The sequence below is a fragment of the Mustela nivalis genome (genome assembly GCF_964662115.1).
Source record: "Mustela nivalis genome assembly, contig: HAP1_SCAFFOLD_1980, whole genome shotgun sequence".
Lineage (NCBI taxonomy): Eukaryota > Metazoa > Chordata > Mammalia > Carnivora > Mustelidae > Mustela > Mustela nivalis.
Window position 1 is genome coordinate 1 of NW_028134684.1, and position 24,987 is coordinate 24,987.

A 24,987-nucleotide genomic window follows, 5' to 3' on the forward strand; every position below is an offset into this window, starting at 1 on the left:
GAGGCAACGCGCGGGGGTGCGCTCATCTCCCAGCCAATCAGGAGCCACAGAGCCCGGGTCCCCACAGGCCTCAGCCATTCCAGACCCACGGAGGGTGTAGGAGAAAGCCACCAGTCACAAGTCGCGGAAGAGAAAGTTCTCCACCGGAAGCCAATGAGAAGCCCGGGAAGAGTGCGAGCGCGAGCTCCCCGACCAATCCCGGGAGAGACGGAGGGCGGCCTCCACGCCGATTCCGAATCCGGGGTCGGGGGCCAGTGCGGGGAGCCAGTCCGAGGGCTTCGAAGGCGGGCCCCGGCTCCCACCAGCCAATCGGACGCGGGCGCGGGCGGGCGCGCGCTCGGCGGCGTTCGGGCTTATAGGGGCGGGGCGGCCGGCGCGCGCTCTCGTGGCCTCGCTGTCCCGGCGGCGCCAACCGAAGCGCCGCGCCCGCTGCCGACATGCTGCGCCGCGCTCTGCTCTGCCTGGCCCTGGCCGCGCTGACGCGCGCGGGCGCCGCCGCCCCGGAGGAGGAGGACCACGTCCTGGTGCTCAACAAGGGCAACTTCGAGGAGGCGCTGGCGGCGCACAAGTACCTGCTGGTGGAGTTCTGTGAGTCCGCCGCCCGGGCCGGGCCTGGCGCCGCGGGGCGGGGCGGGGGGCCGCGGCCGGGGCCGGGGCCGGGGCCGGCGGGCACGCGGCGCTCCGGGGCGCCCGCCCCCGCCCCCGGCAGCCCGCGGCGCTGCTGTCAGCCCTGGGGCCGCCCCTCCTGCCCGAGCCGGACTGCGCGGGTGGCGGCAGGTCCACGGCCCGCCCCTGCCTTTGTGCCTGCTGTCCGCGCGGCAGGTCCCTCCGTGGGCCCCGGAGAGCGGGCACCCCTGTGAGCCGCCGCAGGTACAAAGGGGCGCTCGGAGGGCAGCCCCCGCCTGCCCCGGGCCGGCCCCAGAGCGCGCGCCCCGCGGGCACTGCCTTGCCGCGTGCTGTCCCCCCGCACCCAGCCCCCGTGCGCGCAAGTGTTGACGCGGCCGGCCTCAGCGGAGAGGCAGCTCTGCACCCCGGTGCCCGCGCCGCTGTGCACAGGTGCGGCTGGCACTGGTGACCAGCTCTTAGCCCCCCTGCTTCCCCGAGGGCAGTGCCAGGGACGTGGCTGCCCGTGCTGCCCGCGGTGCTGGGAGGGTCCCCGTGGCGAGAGTCCGACCGGTGCTGACCCGGCAGGAGCAGCGGGGGCTGGTGCGGTTCCTCCTTCTGGCCTCTGTCCCAGTACCGCTTCCGAGCCCCGAGCTCTCCGCCCAGCCCTGAGTGTTCACGGGGTTATCTGGGTGAGCAGATAAGATCGTCATGGAAGGAAGGACGGAGGAGAAGGGGGGGAAGCGGGGGCACTTGGGCAGTGCCACTCTCTAGCACCCCGCTTCTTTTTCAGATGCCCCTTGGTGCGGCCACTGCAAGGCTCTGGCCCCCGAGTATGCCAAAGCCGCTGGGAAGCTGAAGGCAGAAGGTTCGGAGATCAGGCTGGCCAAGGTGGATGCCACGGAAGAGTCTGATCTGGCCCAGCAGTATGGCGTCCGCGGCTACCCTACGATCAAGTTCTTCAAGAACGGAGACACAGCTGCTCCCAGGGAGTACACAGGTGTGACTGCCGCGCTGCCCCCGAACGCGGAGCGGGGCTGAGGGCGGGGAGGGGGGCTGTTCTCCATGCAGTTCCGCCTCTCAGGCCCTTGTGAGGAGTGTCCGGCCATCCCTGCAGCGTCTTTCTGGTGGAGAGGGACAGCCTACAGGGCTGGCGAGCTGCGGGCTGAGGCGCGTCCCGAGACCGACCCCGGAGGAGAGGAAGGCTGGGGCCCTTGGGACCACACCCGGGAGCGAGTGTAGTGACCACCAACTCGGGTGTCCAGCTGCCGAGCCGAGTGCCGCCGGGGACAGGCCGGCATCAGGCACCTGTCACCGCCGAACTCTGCGGCGCGAGCCCTTGTGGCTGCCTCGGGCTGGGCCCCTGTGGCCTGGTAGGTACTGATGAGAGGAGAGACTTTTGTCTCTAGAACCGGTTCTGTGGCTCTGCTGTCGGAGAGCTCTGCAGGAGCCTCGTTAATCCTGACGCCCGCGACTCTGGGCTCCTTCCTGTGCTGCTGTTTTATGGTTCCGGTGTTCGCTTTTGGAACAGGAAGCGCACAGTTGTACGATCCCATCGCTGACGCGTAGCTTTGGCGAATGAGACGGCCACTCCTAATCCACCTGTAACTGGTGACTCAGCCTTGAGCCGCCACTTGGCAGAGCCCTTTCTCGGCGCCAGCTCCCGCGGCCCTTCTCAGGTCGGACCAGGCAGCCCAGCTGCGGGGGGAGCGATTGGCCTCGGGCTCAGAAGGAGCAGGCTTCTGGCTGTCCATCTTGTTGGCCCTGGGTGGCACGCAGGTGCACCATCGCTCTGCCCTGCTGGTCCGGCAGGCACATGTGGTCGGCCACCCCGCGGACAGTGACACCGGAGTGGCCGGGATGCCCAAGGCCAGCCGGAGCTCTGCCTGTTGTCACAGGGAAAGCTGGTGTTCAGCAGACTTCCCAGGCAGCCCTCTTACTTTTTTCTTTTTTTAAAGTTGCACCACATCTTTAATTAAGATGACGCGTACAGTGAGGCCAGGGCAGAAGCGTGCGCGTGCGCATGCTCAGTGATTTCCCGCGTCAGGGAGATTCTGAAAATGCAGAGGGAAGGAAAAGCAATTGTAACTATCGCCAGAGGCAGCCACTGCCCTTCCCTGCGAGCCCGTCGCAGCTTCTCATGCGCACAGAGTCTTGTTGGCGATAGGACTCGCACGGGTGTGAGGACGAGGCGGCTGTTCCTCTGTCCCGCGGCAGGGTTAGGCTGCTCTGGCTCTGGTAGAGCGCTCAGAGGGGCGGGGCGGGCCTGGCTCTCAGCGGAACCGCATGTGTTTGGGCGCAGCTGGCCGCGAGGCCGAGGACATCGTGAATTGGCTGAAGAAGCGCACAGGCCCGGCCGCCACCACTCTGCCTGATGCGGCGGCTGCAGAGGCCTTGCTGGAGTCCAGCGAGGTGACCGTCATCGGCTTCTTCAAGGTAGAGGCTTGGGAGCTTCCTCTCGGAGCCTTCATCCCCCTAGCATGGGCGAAGGGTTCCCCGGGGACGAGGCCCGGCCGGGACCCACGGTGCGGGGGACTGTGGTCACCTCTACGGCTTCTCCTGTGTAGGACGCGGAGTCGGACTTTGCCAAGCAGTTCCTGCTGGCAGCGGAGGCTGTCGACGACATACCTTTTGGGATCACATCCAACAGTGACGTGTTCTCTAGATACCAGCTGGCAGGGGATGGGGTCGTGCTCTTCAAGAAGGTGAGTGGCCCTCCCTCGGCCCCACCCCGGGCGCTGAGACACCGTGGCGGGGCGCTGCTGTCCTTATCGCCCTGCGCCTGGTGGACCTTGGCCGGGCGGTGCTGCCCTGCCCTGGCCCCCGACTTACCGAGGGCCAGTTGTGCAATGTTGTGCAACGTCCGGCCAGAGGAGCCGATTGGACGCGGCCTTCAGACTTTGCGCCGTGGGGTTGCTGTGGCTCGCGTGGCGGCTGCTGGGCCATGCTAGCGGGAGCACGGCCGCTCTGCAGGGTTGGTTCTTCTAAAAGACTGGGAAGAACAGCAGAGGTCGCGCCGTGACTGGTTCCAAGCACAGGATCGTAATCCTGCAGACAGCGCCGTGTGACCGGCGCTCCTGCTTCCGTGACCGTCCTGCTCACTGGAAACAGAGACTCTTGAGTGTTGGCTCTTGGGCAGGTGTTCCCACCGCCGGCCCAGTCCGGCCCCCGTGGTATGGCGAGCATGGGTCCTGGGCCACGTGCCCTTCAGTTGCCTGTGCCGTTGCTAGGACAAGGCCTGGCTCCCATGTGCAGCGTGACCGTGGGGTCACAGGGTCTTTCGATTTTTGTTTTAGCCACCACACAGCCAGGTGGGCTGGCTGAACCCCCATGATGTCCGAGTACGCTCTCCTGCCTTGGCCCGTGGTGTGTCCGTGCGGTTCCGATGGCGCAGGCCCTGGAGAGGGAGAACACGCCTGGAGAGTGGGGACGGGGCAGGAGGCGTGTCCTCGGGGCTGGAGACCGGGTCTCTGAGTCCTGGTTTGTCCTTGTGGGAAGTGGGCAGGTTCAGAGCTCCGGTAAAGCAGTACAGTGTGTGGTCCAAAGGGGTGCCAGGCTCCAGGCTGGGGCCTCTGTGTGTGCGCCTCCTTGCGTGTGGGGCTGCTGGGCCAAGTGACTAAAGACAGGCCACGGTCAGTAATGCGTAGTAACTGCTGCATCTGGCACTACGCCAGGCACTGGCAGGGGTCCTAGGTGTCTCCCAGGCAGAGGACCAGGGACACGCCGGCTTGGGGTGGCTTTCTTCTGCTGTTTCTGTGGTCCGTCTTGCCTCGGAGAGACCTCCAGACACTGTCTTCGCTCTCAAAGGGAGCGGCTTTGCTAGATTAGCCACTAGTCCTCGCACGGGTGCCCGGGAGATCCCAGTTACACGTGTGACGAGGGGAGCCCCTGGGGCATTGGAGGGGTGGGCCTCGGGGTGACGGGGGTCCTGGGTCCCGAGGTTGAGGCTGACGGAGGAAGGAGTTTCTCTGATGCCACGGAGGCCAGTACGCTCTCCTGCGTCCGCACAGCGCTCCCCCACCAGCCTGAAGGTCCAGAGCCCCAGCTGTCTTTTTTTTTTTTTGTTTTTAAAGATTTTATTTATTCGTTTGAGAGAGGAAAGGAAGGGAGGGTGAGGCAAGGGGAGAGGGAGAAGCAGGTCCAGCGCTGAGCAGGGAGCCTGAGGCAGGACTCGATCCCAGGACCCGGGACCATGACCTGAGCTGGAGGCAGACCCCAACCATCTGAGCCCCCCAGGCGCCCCCAGAGCACCAGTTTTCATACAGGGCCTATGGGTGCTCACATGTCCGTGAGGGTCTGCGGAGGCTTCATGTGCAGGAGCTCAGTGGGTGAACCGACCACCGTGTGCTTCCTGTGGTCCTTGCTCACAGGGCACAGCCAGCCCCCTTGGGTCTGATGCCAGTTGGGGGCAGCCTTGAGCAGGAGCCCTGGGACTTGGTGCTGCGCGGGTCAGCAGGAGTCCCAGCCGCCGTCCCATGGGCCGTGCCACGGATGAGAGGAGGGAGGTTCAGGTCCAGCTCCTGAGCTGGTACCGGGCAGCCGCCTGTCTCCTGCGGGCTAATCAGCCCGGTTCCTCAAAGTGCTGGGTCTTCCTGTCTGCCCAGGGCCGTTGGGGGGTTGGGGGCACGCTGAGCTGGGTGCCTTCCTAGCAGGACAGGGCAGGTGGGCTCCCAGGAGCGGCCAGCAGCCCCTCCCTGGAAGGATGGGGGCTTGGGTCATGGGTCACTGCCTGTCGGACCTTTGGTTTGAGAGCTGCTTACGCTGTGTCTTTGTCACGGGGTTTGCTTTTTCTTTTGTATTCTTTGAAGCTGGAGGCCTAGGAGTAGCTGTGGGGCTAGGCTTCTCTTCCACTGCCTACAGCGTCGAGCCTTTTGGGGACGTTAGCTGCTGGGGCCCGATGCAGCTGTCCTCTGCTCTTGTCACTAGCTAGGTGAGAGCTCATTGTTTTTCACTAGCGTAGACCGTGAGCATTGTGGGATGCGGCACCGTTACTGAAAAGATCATGTCTCGAGACAGGTGCGTGGGGCAGCTCTGCTCTCCAGGCCTCGCGTGAAATCGGGCAGACCGCTCCCAGCTGGGGGCGGAGACGGTTCTGGGGAAGTGGCGGGCGCCGTGGCCCGTGTGCCGCTCGGAGGGGCTCAGGAACTTGCTGGGGGCGCAGGCCTGGTGGGGCTCAGCCTCCTGGCTCCTCGCCACCTTTCCCTCTTCTCCGTCCTAGGTTTTGGGGGAGAGCAAGCAGGCTTCAGTTTCGCCCGGGAGAGGGGCTCCCAGTGCCCAGCCCTTGGTCCGGTCGACCTGAGCAGCCCCGTCATGGTCAGGATGGAGCTCCCGCTCGAGCAGAATGCTGGCGGGAGGCGGAGTGGCCACCTGCTCTTGCAGAAGTTCCTTTGGGGAAGGGAAGGATGGTAGTTTCGGTCCCTGCGTCTGATGTGACAGTTCAGGGGAAGGACAGAAGGCTCACCTGGGCAGGTTCGGGCAGCCGGTCAGCCCGTCTGTGCGCCCCATCCAGAGCCGCAGCTGCGGCTGGGCTCCTGTTGGGCCTCTCTGGGGAACAGCTCGGCCTTCCACCTTCGGGGCCCGGGACTCTTCAAACTCTTCATGTTACTGGGGATCCCAGAGAGCTGGAGTGGCTGCATATTATATTTATTGGTTTTTATTGGGTCAGAAATTAGAACTGGGAAATTTTTTTTTTTCCCTAAAGATGTTACTTATTTGAGAGAGAGGCAGAGGGAGAAGCAGGCTCCCCGCTGAGCAGGGAGCCCAGGCGGGACTGGATGCCAGGACCCTGAGACCATGACCCACTGAGCCATCCAGGGGCGCCCGGCTGTTGTAGTCGGAAGAGTGGGTGACACTTGACCTCAGGGTTGAGAGTTCCAGGCCCAGGTTGGGCGAGGAAGCAACTTAAAGCTCGTCCATCTAAAACAACAAGTTATTTGTAATAACTTGTGAAAGTTGGTTTTTCTGCGCTGACTGCAGCTGGGTGGTGAGAGTGTTGGGTTTCTGGCATTCACTGGCGTCTGCCTGGTGGAGGCAGCCTCGGCTGACCTCTGTCTGTCTGGACGTCCCGCATCTCTGCTTCCGTCCAAGGGCACAGCAGGGCACAGCAGGCCCAGGAGAGGGCGCGTTTGGAGGCCAAGCAGGAAAGTGCAGCCGCTGTGAAAGGCCCCACGCCCTCCCTTTGGTGTAGCTGTTGCCTGGTGCTGGAGAGAGGCCGCCCTCTGCAGCTCGCCTCGGCTTTGTTTGGTGCAGAGGCATGTGGCTTCTGCTCTCTGTCGCTCTTGAAGCCGGACTAGAAGGGGGCTGCCAGACCGCCAAGCCCGGGCTGCCCGTGGGGGGCGCTGCGGGAGGCTCTGGGAGCACCGGGGGCCTCATAGGGTCCCTCTCTGCATCCACAGTTCGACGAAGGCCGCAACAACTTTGAGGGGGACGTCACCAAAGAGAAACTGCTGGACTTCATCAAGCACAACCAGCTGCCGCTGGTCATCGAGTTCACGGAGCAGGTGTGGCTCTCCTGTGGGTCCTGTGCCCTGAGGATGGGGTGGCGTGGGGGGGTCACGAGGTCCCGGCCCCAGGGACCCCTCAATAGGCAGTGTTGCCTCGGTGGCATCGCAGCCGCAGAGGGAATCTCGTTAGCGGCTCAGTTCATGGCCCAGACCCAGTGCCCTCTGCTTATGACACAGACGGCCCCAAAGATCTTCGGAGGCGAAATCAAGACCCACATCCTGCTGTTCCTGCCCAAGAGTGTGCCCGACTACGACAGCAAGCTAAGCAACTTCAAGACGGCCGCTGAGCGCTTCAAGGGCAAGGTGAGCCCTCGCACGCCTGCCGCGGGCGGAGGGCAGGAGCCGCTGTGGCCCCTCCTGACCGCGCTGCTTCCGCCCAGATCCTGTTCATCTTCATCGACAGCGACCACGCCGACAACCAGCGCATCCTCGAGTTCTTCGGCCTCAAGAAGGAGGAGTGCCCCGCCGTGCGCCTCATCACCCTGGAGGAGGAGATGACCAAGTACAAGCCGGAGTCCGACGAGCTGACAGCGGCGAAGATCGAGGAGTTCTGCCATCGCTTCCTGGAGGGCAAGATCAAGGTGGGGGAGCCGTGTCCTGGCACAGCGCTGGCCTGTGCCGGCCTCTGGGCCCTCGGGGCTCCCCTGCTTAGGGAGCGCGGAGCAGCCCCGACCTCCGGGCACGGTCCTCTCCTGCGGCTCCGAGGGCCGGCGTGGGGGCTGTGGGCGTCCGTGACCCTGTCCCCCTGCCCTCCAGCCCCACCTCATGAGCCAGGAGCTGCCCGAAGACTGGGACAAGCAGCCTGTCAAGGTGCTGGTTGGGAAGAACTTTGAAGAAGTGGCCTTCGACGAGAAAAAGAACGTCTTTGTGGAATTCTGTAAGTGAAGTCCCTCCAGCGCCCCCGGGCCTGTCCGCCCCGCGAGGACGTGCGCGCTGGGGGCAGGCAGCGGAGGCTCTGGGCCCAGCGCCTCAGCACAGCTCTCTTTCAGATGCCCCATGGTGTGGCCACTGCAAACAGCTGGCCCCCATTTGGGATAAGCTGGGGGAGACGTACAAGGACCATGAAAACATTGTCATCGCCAAGATGGACTCCACGGCCAACGAAGTGGAGGCCGTGAAAGTGCACAGCTTCCCCACGCTGAAGTTCTTCCCCGCCAGCGCCGACAGGACGGTGCGCAGCCGGCCCGGGGGCGGGGGCGGGGGGCGGGGGGGGGCTGCCCAGCTCCCTGACCCTACCCCCCTCCACAGGTCATTGATTACAACGGGGAGCGGACACTAGACGGTTTTAAGAAGTTCTTGGAGAGTGGTGGCCAGGACGGGGCTGGGGATGATGACGTGAGTGGGGGTCTGTGGGCGCCACTGGAGGGGCATGCGTGTGTCCCCAGGCTGGGCAGAGCTGCTCTCCCTGCAGAGCGCTCCGGCCGCGGCCGTCAGGGGGTCTTGCAGTGCTGGTATTTGCTGGAGGCACCTTAGACTCGTCCCATAAGGCCCCCTGCCAGCCAGGACTCGGGCTCTTCCCCGGCAGGGTGGCTGAGGTGTCCTGCCGGACAGCAGCTTCAGCCTTGGGCGGCTGGGGCAAAGCAGAGGGTCTGCTAGGTGGAGGGGGGGCAGGAGGGGCAGCAGGCCTGCCAAGGGAGCACACCGTGAAGCTGGCATAGGGCTGTCCCTGGCCCCACAGACCCTGAAGGCTGGGGCCCTGGGCAACCCTCCCCGTCTGTCTTGTTGGCGGGAGGCCCCCTGGCGTCCGCGCGTAGAGACCAGAGTGGTTCGCTTCAGTCCGCGTGGCCATCGGGCTGCAGGGCCCGGGTGCTGGGGCCGGGCTTGCCCCGTCCTGTCCCAGTGGGATTCCTCGTGCCCTCCCTCCTCCACCCCAGGACCTGGAAGACCTGGAAGAAGCGGAAGAGCCTGACCTGGAGGAGGAGGACGACCAGAGAGCCGTGCGAGACGAGCTGTGAGGTGCGGCGCGCACACCTGGCGCCCCAGACACGACCCCCACCCCCGGGCAGCGCCGCCCAGAGGCGCGGCCTCCGGAAGCCCGAGGACCCTCACGGCAAGGAGGGGACACCGACCGGAAGTGCAGGGAATTTTTCTGAAGCAACTTTATCCTGACACGCGTAAATTTAGACCCGTCTCTTACTTGTGCTTTTCAGTTTTTGGAAAGGGATTTCTCTCCGGGCCAGCTCACTGTGGTGGGCTGTTTTTTTGTTTGTTTGGTTTTTTTTTTTTTTTGTTTTTAATTGTGATGTACTTTTTCGTACATGGTTCTGTCCAAAGTGCTTGTTAAAATGTCTCTGAATCTCATGCAGGTGAAGTCTCCTTCCTGTTAGGGTTTATAGTATCACTTTAAGAAATTCCATTTGTGGGATTTTGAGACATTTTTGGACGTCAGGGTGTCCCACTGTGGCCGGGCCTCCCTGGAGACTCCTGTCCCCTGTGTGGGAGGCGCCGGGCCGGGCCAGCCGGGTCCCTCTCCCCTCCTGCTGGTAACGCGTGACGGAGCGTGGGTCTCATGTTGTTGGCTTAGATGGCGACTCTAGGTCTCCGTCACAGGGGCCTGTACGACTGGAGGGGGTGGTGGATGCTGGCTGAGCCCAGGGCAGACCCGGGTGGCCCCCCTTCCTCCCCGAGCCAGGCTCCCCGGTGCTCTGTGACTTCCAGCACCGCCTGAGGCCTGCGGCAGGCACAACCAGAACCCTCCCATTTCCAGGCTGGGCGACGGCCAAGGGTGCTTGAGCCGAACCACGTGCGGGCCGTTCTGCAGCCGTTTCTACCACGATATTGGAATTGAATACATTGGCCAAATAAAGTTGAAATTTTACTACCTCTTGTCTCTGCTTCACAAGCTCTCCATGTGGCGGGGAGCGGCCGGGGTTAGGCCTCTCCCCATCAGGTCAGCTTTCTCAGAGCGCAGGGCGTCCATGGAAGCCACAGGCGTGTCCCAGGTGGTCAGTCGCCAAGCATGCACGGCCACAGGGGCTACAGCTGGATGGGGGTGGGGGTGTGGTGCTGTCCTGGGGCATCTTGCTGCCTTGGGACACAAGTGGCCACTTGTGGAGCCTGCGCCCAGCAAGTGCCAAGGCTTCCTGCCGCCGGGGGTCTGACGAGCCAGCAGTGTGCACTTGGGCACGGGTGACCCAATGGCACTGCTGTGCTCACCACTGAGACACAATGGTCAGGGTCGCATGTTCAAATAGCAAATCACCCAGGTTTTAAAAATTTGACCCAAAGAACCTCAGCTCGCTTGGAGTTCATGCGGAGAGAACTGGTTTTCCTGGATGGCGGGCCCAGCTGCGGTGTGGGGCCGACGGCGTGTGGGAGCCCGAGAGCTACTCCTTGGGACCCCAGGAAGTGTGGGGGCGCCTGTGGGTACCTCAAGAGCAGGAGAGGGGCTCCACAACAGCTGGCAGGACTCTGATGGTCGCCCCGCCGTCCCCACCCCGGCCTTCGCATCTGTTGGTCTCAGCATGTCTACAGCAGCAGGTGGGACCGAAGGGCGGCCGGCCGATGTTCTGGGAGGGAATGCACATGAACGCTCGGTCCAGCTTGGGTCAAGGACAGCATGAAGCGCAGTTCCCGAGAAGCCCTGCAGCACACAGGCGTTGTTCTGTCCCTGGACCCCCAGCTCTGATGCCCGCGTGCCAATGGGGGCTTCGCCGGTGCAGACGCACCCATAAAATGTGCTGCCATTGGGCTCCTCGGTGTTCTCTGCTCACTCCCGTGTGCCTGCCGTGTCGTCCCTGCAGCTGGCAGCCCGGCCTCCAGGCCCGCACAGACCCCAGCCCAGGTGAGGAGGGCAGTTCCCAGCCAGCCGGCTGGGAGGACCCAGCGTTAGCACCCTAGGCAGCACCAGTCAGGCCCTCAGCCACTCCTCCCCTCGGCAGCCCTGGTCATCGGGTGGCCTGCGCCGGCGCTGGCTTTTAGCTCTTCCACTCCAGGGTTTACGTGTGTTGTGCCTTGGTCCTAGGAGGGGAGGGCGGTAGCTGCTCCCCCAAGGGGACGCATGGCCTCCCGTGAAGGAAGCCAGCACAGAGCGAGGCCATCGGAAGTCAGAACTGCGCCCTGGGGGAGGCTGTGCTGCCGGCCCCAGCGGCGGGTGTGGGTGACCCTACGACCCAGCTGTGCCAAGCTGTGTCCTGTGCACAGAGAGCCCGGCCGTCATGTGCTCCTGGGAGGGGAGTGAGTCACCCATACCTTTCCCCTTTCGCAGAGGCAGCTGATGGGCACATTCCAGGGCCCCAGGGTTGGCCGGGAGGCTGCGCGGTAAAGTCCAAGACCTGGCAGGGCCGCCGGGTTAGCAGGGTGCTCAGCTCCGGCTTAGCAGCCTGGGACATCCCAAATCTCTCTCTCCCCTCCCCCCTTTTCTTCTGCTCTCTGCAGGTGCTTAGAGGCTGCTGTCCAGCCGTGCACCAGCCCCTTGAGGTCCTCCAGCCACAAAGCCCGCCGGCGGGAGAGGACCCGGCCATAGGCCTGCACCTGTTCTCCTAACAGGCCCTCCGGCTCCCGCTTTTCCTTGGACTTTTCAGAGTAAGCTTCTTGGATTAATTAAATGTCTTAGTTGGCTGTAAGTCTCTAGAAGGCAAAAGCCTAGCATTGTACAAACCAGGTCACTTTATAAGTGCCCATGGGCATCAGAGGCCAAGCTGGATCAATCCGGTTCGGCTCCACCATGGCTGCGGGAGAGGGAGGCTCTGCAAACAGCCGTGGGTCAGAGGCTCAGCCCTGGCTTCTGACCAAAGGTTTCCAAAAGGGGATGCCTCAGGTCACGCCTGTGGTTTAGAGGACAGTCCCGTGTCCTCACTAGAATAAAAAACACATTAAATACCTTTCGGGGGGTCTGTTGTGACTGGCAGGAGGGGCTTTGGGCACCTGCCCCTTCTCTGATCCAAATCGAAATGCCAAAGCCACAAACAGCCAAGCTCTCAGCCCACCTCAGTCTGATGGGCCAGGGGCTGCATCACTGGAATCGCCAACAGGCTGGCGCAGACCAGCCTGTCTCTAGCCCAAAGCTGGGTCACTGTCGGGAAGGGCTGTGCCCTTGGCAGCTGTATCCGGGGTTCTGGGAGGGCAAACACAACTTTCCACGACACCAGAATAGGCAATCTTCACATCAAAGGAAAGTTCTTTCTCCTGGAAACCAGCCAGAAGCTATACTGACCCCTCCCAAGTGACCAGTAGTTAAGATCAGCTGGCACCAGTCTATGAGCCTGCAGTGCAGGGCCACTGGGCACCAGCCCTGTATTGGGTCCCGGCAGCCGGAGGCGGGGGCTCTGGAAAGGGCTGGGGAAACTTGTCAGGGCGGGCAGTCTGTCCGAGGCACTGCCCTGCTTCTACACAGCATTTGGCCCAAGGCTTTGCACCTAGAGGGTGTTAAACACATTTGTTGATTTGGTTTTGTTGGATCCAAACCAGCATGGTGACACAAGGCTGCTGGTAAGCAGGCTGCCTGCTCCACCCTTGTGCCCAGCGCTCGTCCATCTGGGCTCTGTCCTCATTCAGGATTTGGGTGACCACCCAGGGGCATCGCACACCCACATTACAGGCTGCACCGCATCCCTCCGATCTTTCGATGTGGCCGTGCTAACCCCAGAATCCCAGACTGTGATCTTATTTGGAAATACAGAGGTCACAGATGTGATCAGTCAAGATGAAGTCATGCTGGCATGGGAAGACCCTGATCCAATGACTGGGATTCTTACAAAAAGGGGAAATCTAGACACACACAGGAAGGGAGAAGACCATATGGGCAGAGATGCGGTGATACATCTACGAGCCGGAAGAATACCAAGGACCACTACCAAAAGCCAGGAGAGAGGTCTGGAACAGATTCTTCTTCTGAAGGAACCAACCCTGCAACACCTTGATTTTGGGCTTCTGGCCTTTAGAACCACAAGAAAATCAGGTTTAAGTCCCCAGTCTGGTACTTGGTGACAGCAGCCCTAATAAACGCAGCCAGCCAGCCTCTCGTGCTGCGGGGGCTGACCCTGAGCCCCCAGGCCTGCTCCTGGGAGTGTGCTCATGTCTACTGCTTTTCTCCAGTGAAGCCAGGCCACCTCCACATACTGGTGGCCACAGTAGGACTGCTCGTGCTGGCTCAGCCGGCTGGGCATCTCCTTAGCATTCCGCCGGTTCCACTCCCATAGGTGTCTAGGCCAAGCAGAGCTCACACCCCTCGGGGTGTAACGGCCCCTCCTGGGGGAGCAGATGGCACGCTCTCTCAAGTGGGAGCACGGATGTCCTTGGCACTGAGAGGCAGGAGCCTGGAAGCAGAAGTGTGGATGGTGGGGACATGCTTTGGAGGGAAACAGGGCAGCATGGGCTGGGCAGCCGGAAACCAAGGTGTTTATTGGGATTCTGACCTGGGAAGTTTCTGAGGAGGAGAGAAGCATGGTGCAAGCCTAAAGGGAAGTGACAAGTGACAGAGAGGGATACAGGTCCTGTATCCTGCTGGACAGGGCTGGACCTGGTCTGGCATAGTCAGGGCCCTGTGCCTCCTCCTTAGCTGGGGGGCAGCCCCCTTGTTCTCCATGAGGTGGACGCAGCCACCCTCACCGGATACCATGACCTTTTTTCTGCGCCTCCATGCCTTTGGCAGGTACCTGGGCCCTCTCCATGACCTTGGTAGCTGCTTGCGTTCCTCATGGGTCCTGTCCTTCTAGTGCCTTCTCTTGCCCTCTGTAAGGCACCTTCTGGGCCCAGCTGTGGGGCAGACAGCAGTGGCCAGGAAGGATCTGACCCCTTTGGCCAGGGCACAGCAACAGGTGGGCTGAAAGATGAACCACTGAACATGATCCCGCGCACAGGGCCGGCGCTGCTCCGTTTCAGCCCCTCCCGGCGGGAGCATGACTGCGCAGCTTTATATAGCGCCATGGTCCTATATAAGACGGAGGCGCTGGGCGGCCCAGGAGCGCGGCGGCGGCGGAGGAGGAGACTGCATGCGCGGTGTGATCCCAGCCGGACACGTCCCTTCCCCGAGCAGCAGGGTCCCCACACGGCGGGCCCGCCACAGCACCCAGGATGCCCAGCAGGACCAGCCGCTATGCCCGGTACAGCCCCCGGCAGCGGCGCAGGCGGCTGCTGGCCGACCGCAGCGTGCGCTTCCCTAACGACGTCCTGTTCTTGGACCACATCCGCCAAGGGGACCTGGAGCAGGTGGGGCGCTTCATCCGGGCTCGGAAGGTCGCCCTGGACACCATCCACCCCTCAGGTGAGTGCTTGTGTGGCCTAGCGCGGGGTCTGTGCAGTGTCCCGGGAATGCTCCGCCCTGACCCCTGCTGCCTGGCCATGCCCTGCGCAGGCCTGGCCGCCCTGCACGAGGCTGTGCTCTCCGGGAACCTGGAGTGTGTGAAGCTGCTGGTCAAGTACGGGGCTGACATCCACCAGCGGGACGAGACCGGCTGGACGCCTCTGCACATCGCTTGCAGCGACGGGTACCCGGACATAGCCAGGTGAGGGGTACGGCCGCGGGCTCTGTCCCCACCACTCTGGCCTCAAGGACCGTCCCGGATGTGGTCTGGGCGGCCCAGGTCCAGCTGAGAACCCCACGAGCTCCTGGAACCTCCTCTCTGCCGTCTTCCCTGCGGGCTGGACAGTCGTTTGCGCAGGGTCAGGTTCCCTCCTCCGCGCCCCTCCTGCAGAAACCCTACAAGGGTGTGGGTCAGCGGCAACCCGCGGCCCGGGGTGGGGTCAGAGCGCCCTCGGCCACCAACCCACTGCCGCCTTGGCCCCCCAGGTACCTCATCTCGCTGGGGGCAGACAGAGACGCCGCCAACGACGACGGAGACCTGCCGTCGGACCTCATCGACCCGGACTTCAAGGACCTGGTGGAGCTCTTCAAGGGGACCACGATGGACTGAGCCCCCCCGCCCCGCCCCCCGCCCCCCCCCAGGGCTCGGGCCCTGCCTGGAGAAGTTGGGCGCCCACCCCCAAAGTGCTCGGAACTGCCCGCCAGTGGGACCCCGGTACCTGGGCACCCCCCCTTCTGGCCTGGCTTTTTCTGCAGGTGAATTTTTTATTGGGATTTTTACTTTTTCAATAAACGTCATTCGCTAGCCCCTGGTGGTAGCCTGGTTACTGGGGACGGGCCCCAGCTCCCGCGCTCCCGGCGGTGCGCGGGCCCTGCCGTCCACACCGGCTTGTGGGTCCGGGCGTCGGCGCCAACGCAGGCGGCCAGAGTCTCGGGGCTCCGGGCTCCGAGCTGTCTGACCGCGCCAGCCCGGGCCCCCCCGGACGCCGCCGCCCCCGCCGCTCGGCTACGCTCCCCGCGGCTCCGCAGCCCCAGACACCGCAGGCCCCGCGCCCCCTACCCCGCCGCACCGCGGCCCGGGCAACACCCGGCGCGCAGGCACAGCAAAGCCCGGGCCTCGGGCCCCGCCCCCGCCTGCTGCGCGCGCCGGCCGTCACGTGGGCCTCACGCTCCCCGCGCCTGCGCCTGCGCGCGGCGGGGACGTCACTTCCGGCCGGGCCCCTGCTGGCGGCGGTGGCGGCGGCGGCGGCGGCGGCGGCGGAGCGGGTGAAGTGAGGTGAGGTGAGGCGGGCGCGGGGGCGGGGGCGGGCGCGGGGACGAGGGGAGGCGGGCGCGGGGGCGGGGCGGGGCGGGCGCGGCCGGGGCCCGCCCTGGCGCGGCGGTTGGCGCGGGGAGGGCTCGGGCGGGGTCGCGCAGGGCCGGGAGCCGGCGCAGCGTTCGGTCCGCCGCGCCCGAGTCGCTGGGCCTGCTGGGGGGCGCGGCGGGGGCGGCGGGGGCGGCGGGGGCGGGGCGGGGCCGTGCGGACGTGGCGGGGCTGGTCCGGGCGCCACCGGGGAGATGCGCTCGGGAGGGGCCGCGGGGGACCCGCCCTTTTCGGTCTGTGAAGCAGCCGCCGCCGAGGTGGACACATGTCCCGCCTCCCCCCGTCCCCACAGGGGACAGTCCGGAGGATGCTTCTTGCCTCCTGGGATGCAGCTGGCCAGGCCCCGCCGCAGCGTTTCCTTCCCGTTTTCCAGCCTTTCCCGCAGGCCCGGTGGTGCGGGGCTAGGTGCGGGGCGCAACGCGGGTGAGCTGGGCCCGGCCCCCGGGGAGCCAGCTCACCGGGCTGCAGGGCCTGGCGCCGCCCCGGGGGCTGCCGTTGCTGGTGGCCGGGGCGCATGGCGGTGCCCGTGTCCTGCGCTCTGGCCAGCCCCAGGGAGGCTTCCGAGAAAAGGCGGTCTGTTGGCTGAGTCCCCAGCACGAGTATTGGGGGAGGGGACGCCGCGCGCGGCCCCCAGCGGCGGTGGGAGCGCGCGAGTTCTGGGCAGAGCGCTTTCGGGGAGGAGCGGGAGCCGGGGCCGCGTGGGGCAGGCGCCCGCGTGATTCGGGGTGGGGGGTGGGGTGCACGCCCTCAGGGCTGTTGCTTGGGGCGGGAGCTGCTGCCCCAGCCAGAGCGGAGGGCGAGGGCGCGGGCGAGGGCGCGCGCCGTAGAGGTTTTGCCCGGTCCTCTGCGGGTGCTCGCACAGCAGTGTTCTGGTGCCCGCGGGGATAGTAGGTCGTTTTCTGGGAGTCTTCACGGCTGGGATTGTGGGGTACAGCCGAGACGCAGTGTCGGGGAACGTGGAGTCTAAGAAAACCTGAGCATCAGGCATTCGCAGGAGCGCAGCAGGACTACCGTGTGCAGAACGGCTTCCAACTCCGGAGTCTTCACCGTCGCCTCCGAACAAGCGTGTCCTCTCGGCTCCTGTCTCTGCGCGTGCGGCTGTGTGTGGGAAAGTCTGGGACAGGGGGCCGAGGGCGGGGCTTCGGGTCCCCCCATGCCCTGCCTCCCCCCAGGAGGCCTCCTTGGTTCCCGGGCAAGAGCAAGGTACAAAACGGATCCATCCGGAGAGAGTCCTGAGCAGAACCACATTGACGGGAGGGTGTCCAGGGACCTGCCACAGGGGGCCACCGAGGGCGTCAGCGGCTCTGAGGTGCTCAGGTGGGCTGAGCTGTCTGGGCCTGGCCCTGGGAGCCGCTGGGGGTTCAGACCGTACTTGGCTGGGTGGCGGCAGCTTGCTGTGACTGGTGGCACTGCTGCCTTTTCACACGTGCTGGGAGTGCCCGGGCCGCCGCCTCCCTGGGAGTGGGCTGGCTCTGCATTTGCGGCGCCCAGGACTGTCCTGGCCTGTGCTTTGTAGTCAGCAGTGGCCTGCCGCTCCCACTAGTGCCCCGTCAGTGCGTTCTTCTCTCGTTGAGCAGGAGAGCCCAGCGCACAGCCGTGGGGGCTGCTTTGGTTGAGACAGGGACTCCCAGGCCCGGGAAGGCAGGGATGGCCCTGGAGGCCGCAGAGCAAGCATGGGTGAGCTCCAGCCACAGAACGGTTCTGGACGCTGCCGTGTGCCTAGCCCGCAGCCGCCGGCCCCCATGAGCTCGACAGCCGTGGACCAGAGTCCGGCCCTGCGGCGAGCACAGTGTGGGGGGCGGCGCGTGGTTCTCTGGGGTGATGGCGGCTGGCAGAGGCGGTTCTGCTTCAGAGACTGTTTGGGCGTGAGCTGGAGCCCAGCGGTCAGACACACCTGAAGGAATAGATTGGGCCACGCTGAGGGCCTGATGGCATTAGAGGGCCCAGGGCACGTAGGGTGGGGTATTACTTGGGGAGGGGTCAGGACCGAGGTTGGGGGGAGTCTCGTTGGGTGGGGGGTGGCTGCGAATGGGAAGAGGCGGCGGGAGAGCACGTTGGCAGCTCCGGGAAGGCTGGCCCTGGGCTTGCTGCTGGTGGGCTTGTGGGCCCCGGGGGAGACCATCGTTGCATCATCAGATCTAGACGCCAGTGACCGAGCTGTCCCTCACATCACCGTCACCCGGACTGGAAGGGCGCGGCAAGCGTCGACGGGCTCGCGGTGGCCGGATGAGACCCTGTTTCTTTCCTTTTTGTTTTTTTAAAGATTTTTGTTTATTTGACAGGGAGCGAGAGAGAGCGCGCGCACAAGCATGGGGAGCGGGAGAGGGAGAAGCAGGCTCCCCGCTGAGCAGGAAGCCTGATCCGGGAGCCCGAGATCATGACCTGAGCCGGAGGCAGACGCTCAGCTGACAGAACCCCCCCAGGCGCCCCAGAGTCGAGGAAATAATTGTGCCTCTAGTCCTGTGAGCAGAAGAGGGAAGGCCAGTGAGGGGAGGAGGGAGGTGCTTTGGGAAGCGGTGCCAGCCAGGTACTCTGCGGGAGGGCCTGCCCTCCTCCCCAGCCCTCCCCGAGCACCAGGTCCCCGTCCTGCTGGACTGGAGGCTCCGTGGTCCTCCATGGCTCGGCCTGTCTTGCTAGGTGTCCTTGGCACTCCCCCAGGGCTGTGCTGCTCTCCCCAGCACGTTGGTCATGCAACGCCTCCACCCTGCCACTCTCGTGGCCCCATTCAGCACTTTCTGCGGCGCAGCAGCGCTCCGGTGTCCTGGCTCATCGGAGATGCCCCATGGTCAGCCAGCCCCCGGCCTCCCTTCCTAGCTGCCGCTCGCGGACGGGCAGCCCTGGCTGACGGCCACCTCCTCCCCTCATTCCGCCCCGACTGTGCTTGCCGAGGTCGGGGAGGTGTCGCGCAGGTCCGACGGTCGATTAGGCTTAGGCGCAGGCTGTCCTCCAGCTGTCCTCGTACAGGTCTCCCCACGGACGCCTTTCCCTTTCTCCCGTCGGAGCCTCTGTGGTTGGCCCTGTGCTGGGGGCTGCTCCCAGGGCGCCCGTGTCCCGGGCTTCGTCGTCTGTCTTTCCCTCCGTGCCCGTCTCCCGCTCTCACACGGCTCAGGCCCCCAGTGGTGTCGTCCCTCCTCGGGGGGAGGAGCAGGCTCGACACACACCCCCATTCTTAGTGGTTCTTCCATTGGGTGCTTGTGGGGGGCGCTTCTCCGGCCACTCCTGGGCACCTCTCAGCGGCCACGTGGCCCGTGTCTTGGGCACATGCCCAGGACTAGGATGGCTGGGGGTGCGCATTGATCTTAGTGGGAAGTTTCTCTGGCATCAGGAATGGAGGCCCAGTCACCCAGTCACCGTAGGAGGAGGGGAGGGGGAGGGAGTGGCAGGTCACTGTCCCTTCTGTCTCCCGGAGGCTGCTTCTCCTGGTGCTGCTGAGTCTTGCCAGATGGCTGGATCTGGTGGGGGTGGGGCCGGGACCCGTTGTTGGTGACAAAGGCCCAGGGGAGGGAGGCTGAGCTGGAGGGAGGCCTGGGACGGTGCAGGGGTTTCTCCGTCCGGGAGGACAGGCCGGTACGACCCAGGCTCTAGCGGTCGGCCTGGTGCCGTAGACTTCGTGCTGGGAGGGAGGCAGAAGGTGACTCCTTTCTGAAACGTCACTCTGTTTGTTCTTCAGGCCTCCAGGCCGACAGAAGCTCCTGCATGTGTGATGCAAAGACGCGTGTTCGTGCAGTTTGCCCAGGGCACTAGAAACCTTAGCTGAAGTAGGACGTCCGTAGGGGACGGCCTTTGTGACAGATGCGCAGGTCTGGGACAGGGAGCTGATGTGACTTTCTCATGCTGCTGGTTTAGTCAGGAAGCCCAGTGGGGCTGGCTCCCCAGCGTGGGGACCGAGTGCTCTGTGGGCCCGGGGCTCAGGTTACAGGCTCAGACCCTGCAGGGCGGCTGCTCTGGGGCCAGCCCAGGTTAGGCCCTGGGTCTGCAGAGATGGAGAGGAGCCGGTGAGGTGTCCAGAGAGCCCCACCGTGGCATCGCGGGCAGACATTGTGGCGGGAGCCAAGAGGGGGTGAGCACCTGAGTTGGCCCAGGGCCGATGAGTAGGGGACCCTAAGAGGAGGTCACATGCCCGCACAGGCTGGGTGGTCCCTGGAGGCCGCCTGGTGGGGAGAGCCCTGCAGCGGGCCAGCTGAGGCGGGAAGGGCAGGGCCGTGCAGCAGGGGCCTCCCTGATCGCGGAGCACCACCTGCGGGAGGGTGACGAAGCCTGGCCAGGAAGAGGCCAGGGACTGGCTGCGGGCAGGCAGGGGCTGGCTGGTCCTCCTGGCCCCTCCGTCCTGCGGGTAATGGGAGCCCCCCACCTTGTCCGACGGCTGACAGCCCCTTGAGTGGCCCAGGGTGTCCTTAGGCCAGAAAGGGCTTTCTCTCTGCTCCAGTGTTCGGGGGCTGATGCCTGGGGAGGGTCAGGAAGCCCCCTGAGTCCACGGGAGGGGAAGTCCCTGTGAGAGGGACTGGGCTGCTGCGGGATGGGGTGGGGTGGGTCGCCCAGGAAGCTGGTTTGGTGCTCTTCCGAGGTCCTTGTCTTGCTTTCTGGGCTGCTGGTTACCTGTGCAGGTGTTCAAAGGCTGGATCGTCGGTGACGGGACCGAGTAAGCCAGAGAACAAGGACCCACAGCTTTCTGGTCCTCTGGGAAGGGCCGCATCTCTCTGCTCTGGGCTCTAGGAGGGAGGGGGGCAGGAGCTTTTGTGCTCAGGGCCCCCCTCTGTCTGCCCCCAGTACCTAGGGTCGTCTGTTCTGGGGCCAGGCCAGGCCTGGGACTGGCTCTGTGGAGGCAACTTCCTTATCTGTGCTCTGCTGTCAGCCAGAGAGGGGGGTACCGTTCTGCGGCTGGTTTGAGACTGAGCCTAAAAATACCAGCCCCCGGGTCGCCTGTGGGGCTCAGTGGGTCACACATCTGCCTTTGGCTAGGGTCATGGTCCCAGGGTCCTAGGACCAAGTCCTGCTCAGCGGGAGGACCGCTTCTCCCTCTGCCTGCTGCTCCCTTCGGAGTGTGCTCTCACTCTCTCTGATGAGTAAATAAAATCTTAAAAATTACCAGGGCTTCCCCCTGGGCCATAAAACCGGAGTCGACAGAGAGGCTGGAAATAGGCAGCAGCCCAGGGTTTTTGTGCCCGAGTCGGGCCCGGCAGCTTCTTCCAGGCTCACACCTTTCCTCCTGCCCCGTCCCGTGCGCCCACTTACTCGTGCCCTGGCCTCAGGGCCCCGCAAGCTGGTCCTCCCCGCGAAGCCCGTCCCTGTTTCACAGGTGGGAACCAGGCGCAGTGAAGACAGCACTCCAGGCCCTGTGGGCAGGGGGGGCAGAGCTGGGGTTCACTGGGGTCGCTACGGCTCTCCCCTGCAGACCTAGACTTCACGAGAGGTGTTCTGTGACTCTGGAAAGGGGGCATCTGGGCACTGCCGCTGGAGCCATCCCAAGCCACCGACCGTGGGGGAAGGGGCTCTCTGGATAGGGGTGGTCCAGCAGCTGGGGGCTGCCCCGAAGGAGGGCACTGTGAGTTCAGGGCCAGGTTGCCAGCTCTCAGCCTCCAGCGGGTCGACGCTGCCCAGACTGTGGCTGGTCCTCCCCCTGCGGGGCTTCTGGGTGGACAGGGAGCCCACGGCAGTTCGGCGTCAGCTTGATGGAGAAGGTGGGCCCCGCACCCCTCCCTCCCTTGAAGTTCCCATGGAGAGGGTGACTCTGTCCCACTCCCAGGGGTCTGGGCTTCCTTTTCAGAGGCCGAGGGGACCCGGCTGTGGAGTGCAGGACCAGACACCCCCGCAATGACCAGGTGGGTGTTAGGCAGCAGGTGGCCTCCCCTGGGGGGTAGGGGATGGGCCCCACTTTGCCCCCAGCCCTTCCTTATGTGCTCGGGCCCCCCCAGTTCCCCCGTCTCCAGAGTTGTCTACAACGGCAAGAGGAACAGCAGCCCCCGCTCTCCCCCCAGCAGCAGTGAGATCTTCACCCCAGCCCACGAGGAGAATGTGCGTTTCATTTACGAAGGTACGCGGGGCTCCCCCAGCCAGGGCTGGGGCGCCGAGAAGTCCTCAGAGCCCCCAGCGCCATCCCAGAGTTTGGGCTCTTGCCTGGCCTGGTCTTCAGGGGCCATGTCTGGTCGGGAGGGTGGGGTGGGGCGGGGTGCGGCTCCCCAGGGAGGAGGCAGTGGTGGGGGCCAGGTGGTCTCCAGGAGAGGGAGCCCCTGTGGGAGACGGGAAGACAGGGTGCTCTGGGAGGACCCAGCCGTGTGGAGGCGTGTGGCTGGGTGCGTGTGCCCACGTGTACCAGGAGGGGGGCTAGGCGGGGCGCCCGAGCCCAGGATGGAGAGCGCCGGGTCACGTGTGTCTGCGAGCCCACCAGCAGCCAGGCCCGGGCGGGAGCAGTCCTGGGGGCCGGAAGCCGAGAGGTGGGGGGCTGGGAGTGGGGGAGGAGGAGGGGCCCTGACCACTTGGACTCTGCCTGACTCCCCAGCCACACTGGGGTGCTGATGCCGCCCCCTTGCCTTTCACAGCCTGGCAGGGCGTGGAGCGAGACCTGCGGAGCCAGATGTCCGGCAGCGAGCGGGGCCTGGTGGAGGAGTACGTGGAGAAGGTCCCTAACCCCAGTCTGAAGAGTGAGCGGAGGAGCTGGCCCGGGGCGGTGCTGGGCGCGGCCCGGGGCCGTGGCTGCCAGGGGCAGGTGCGGTACGGGTCCTGGGCCTTGCCTCTGTGTCCACGCTGCCACTGAACACTCTGTCCCCCGACAGCCTTCAAGCCCATCGACCTGAGCGACCTGAAGCGCCGGAACACGCCGGACGCCAAGAAGTCCTGAAGCGCCCGTGTCCCTCCCCTGGCCTCCAGGAGACCGGGGCGCCGCCTGATGCTGGGAGGGGGAGGGGCTGTAAACCCAGGATCGGGAGGGGCACGATCGCTGGCCATGGCCTGCCCTTCCTCCCCGAGTCCCCTCCTTTCTTCTCGGGGTCTCCAGCTGCCCCCGTCACGGGGGAGGCCCTGTCAGCCCCTGCTCTCCCCGGAGCCGCGTCTTTGGAGCTGCCTGCCCTGCCCGCCCCCAGTCCAGGGCCTTGACTCTGACTTCTCTTCACTTCCCATCACCTCCTGTTGCCCCTACCCCCCTGAGTCCCTTCCCCTGGCCACTTCCAAGGTCATGAGGGGGGCAAGGGGGCCTCTGCTCTTTCCCAGGCTGGTGGGACTGGGCTTGTCCCTGAGGGGTCAGGAGGCAGGACTGCGATGCTCTCTCCCATAGTACCTGTGCACCCCCCACCAAGCCCTGCTGCTTTTCTGGGCTGGACACCTTGGGGAGCATCTGCTCCTTCAGCCCGTTGTCCAGCCTGGCCCCTTTCCTGCATCAGCTTCAGGATGGCACTGAGCACCCCCTCAGAAAGGGTCCTGGACGACCGGTGTCCCTGCGGGAAGGGGTGTGAAGATGATCCTGGCCCTGTACCATGTGCTGGGATGGTCACCAGGGCCCCCTTTTCTTCCTGTGCCCTTCAAAAGCCGAGTGTCTGTGCCCGGAGCCCAAGGACCAGTGAATAAAGGCCGGTGGTGCTGGAGCGGCCCCTTGGTCTGTCAGGCCCACGGAGGGCTGGAGACCCACGGTCAGGCCCCACCCTGAACCCCAGACATCCCGTCAGCTCCCTGGGTTCCTCTAGGGGGCTCAGGCCTCTTACAGGGGGCAGTGGGCGCTGGGGGAGGAGAGAGGCTGAGGTGGCTCTCCTGTGTTCCTTGGGGACCATTGCTTTAGGGGTGGGGACCCTGGAGGCAGGAGGCTCCCTCTGCAGCCCTGGACCCTGGGGAGAGTGGTTCCTCCGCTGTACCGATGAAGGAGTGGCCGCTGGGCCCTGAGAGAGACCCAAGTCACTTGACCTTCAAACCTGGAAAGCCCTGTTCCCATACATGGAACTGGAGTTTATTTTGGGAACATGCTTTCCTGGAAGAGTGCTCTGGGGCCTACAGGTGACTCCAGGAGGCGTCTTCTTGCGAGGGTGCTCCTCTGGGACGGGGCACAGGAAGGACAGGTCGTGTAATAAACAGCCGCCTTGGCTCACTGCCAGTGGGAGCTGGCCGGTGCCGGCCCTGCGCCCGGTCTCTAACCGCGTGGCCTTGCTTGCTCCCTAGGGACCTGTGGGAGTCTTGCCGAGGGGTCCGAGGGCCCCCAGCCACCCTCCCTGGCCTCCTGTGCTAGTGGTGATACCCGTGGGCCTGTCTACCTGACCACTGGGGGTGTGGGGACCACAGGAGACCCCTCAAGGGCATTTCAGTCAGTATCCCTGCCCACTTCGGTTTTGCGTGGGGTGGAGGCGCTCAGCCTGGGGTCTTTGTGCCAAGACCCACCTCAGAGGTAGAGTGTGGCCCAGAGGCCACGTTCCAGGAGGGTGAGCGGAGCTCAGCTGGGCACTGGAGGTGGAGGCCCTGGAGGCAGGAAAATGGGTGGGTGTGGAACCATCCCTTCCCTAACTTGGGTCCATGTGTCCCCTTTGGAGATTTTGCCTAACGGGTGAGGACTTTGAGCATTCGTCAGGGGGTGTTGGGGACCAGCGGGGAGGGGCGGAGGGAGGCGGGTTAGCGGGGAGGTCCTTCTGTTTGTCGGCCCAGCCCGGGCCCTCTGGTCCAAGCCCAGCTTCAGCGGTGCTGCCTCCTCCCCGTCCAGGCTGCTGGGACTTCACTGTGGCCGTGTGGTGCCCGCGAGTGCTTGGAGACCCCTGCCCTCCGGTGCCGTGAGGGCAGTGAGCATCTTGGCGGAGCGGGGACGTCCCCTCTGCTCCGCCACCCTGTGCCCCGCACGTGCGCACCTCAGTCCTAGTTCATCGTGGGGCGACGGTATGACCCTGCCTTCACCTCCTTTCAGAGCACGGCCTGACTCAAATTTTTAGGCTTTTGCTTTTACCAAAATTTTGATTTAGTAAATACTGAGCGTGTTTATGTGTATGGCCTGAACAATAATTCCCAGATACTTGAGACACGGTCCGTGTTCCTCCTAACAGCGGAGTATATTCCGGGTGGGAAGGCAGAGCGTGTCTGCCGCCTCCGTCCGCCGGGCCTGTCCCTGAAGGCTCGCCGCCCCTCCCCCTTGGGTGCTTCAAGGTGCAGTTGCTTGCAGTCTGCCTTTGGCTGGTCACCTCCTCCTGTGGACAGGCACCTCCGTCCCCCACGTTTCTGTAAGCTGGAGTGAGGTGCGGGGCTGCATGGGGCGTGGGACGGTGGCTCTGGCTGCTGGGCTGGGAGCGCGCTCGCATTCGGGGTAGACGCGGAGA

General features: G+C 64.7%; 3 protein-coding genes across 9 annotated transcripts; all 3 read left to right on the forward strand.

Annotated features, from left to right (window-relative positions):
- The first annotated feature begins 2 nt into the window (after nt 1-2).
- P4HB (prolyl 4-hydroxylase subunit beta) lies at nt 3-9,927 on the forward strand. The gene is made up of 11 exons (XM_082750860.1): nt 3-588; nt 1,397-1,603; nt 2,906-3,039; nt 3,171-3,308; nt 6,999-7,103; nt 7,284-7,409; nt 7,487-7,687; nt 7,863-7,983; nt 8,096-8,277; nt 8,355-8,441; nt 8,981-9,927. Exons 1-11 carry the CDS (start codon nt 438-440, stop codon nt 9,059-9,061), a joined length of 1,533 nt encoding a protein of 510 aa, XP_082606986.1. The 5' UTR covers nt 3-437; the 3' UTR covers nt 9,062-9,927.
- A 3,475-nt stretch (nt 9,928-13,402) lies between these two features.
- On the forward strand, nt 13,403-15,335 carry PPP1R27 (protein phosphatase 1 regulatory subunit 27). Of its 2 annotated transcripts, XM_082750864.1 has the most exons (3): nt 13,403-14,310; nt 14,401-14,551; nt 14,836-15,335. In XM_082750864.1, the coding sequence occupies exons 1-3, from the start codon at nt 14,121-14,123 to the stop codon at nt 14,957-14,959; spliced, it is 465 nt and encodes a 154-aa protein (XP_082606990.1). In that variant the 5' UTR covers nt 13,403-14,120; the 3' UTR covers nt 14,960-15,335. The 2 variants fall into 2 exon arrangements, with proteins under 2 accessions (XP_082606990.1, XP_082606989.1); XM_082750863.1 differs by having other exon boundaries at nt 13,403-14,551.
- A 185-nt stretch (nt 15,336-15,520) lies between these two features.
- MCRIP1 (MAPK regulated corepressor interacting protein 1) lies at nt 15,521-23,286 on the forward strand. Of its 6 annotated transcripts, none has more exons than XM_082750866.1 (6): nt 15,555-15,625; nt 17,995-18,174; nt 21,477-21,531; nt 21,625-21,743; nt 22,249-22,350; nt 22,483-23,286. In XM_082750866.1, exons 3-6 carry the CDS (start codon nt 21,524-21,526, stop codon nt 22,545-22,547), a joined length of 294 nt encoding a protein of 97 aa, XP_082606992.1. In that variant the 5' UTR covers nt 15,555-15,625; nt 17,995-18,174; nt 21,477-21,523; the 3' UTR covers nt 22,548-23,286. The 6 variants fall into 6 exon arrangements, with proteins under 6 accessions (XP_082606993.1, XP_082606992.1, XP_082606996.1 ...); XM_082750869.1 differs by having other exon boundaries at nt 15,561-15,625; nt 17,995-21,008; XM_082750868.1 differs by lacking the exons at nt 15,555-15,625; nt 17,995-18,174 and adding exons at nt 15,950-16,117; nt 16,718-16,812.
- Nucleotides 23,287-24,987: the final 1,701 nt, after the last annotated feature.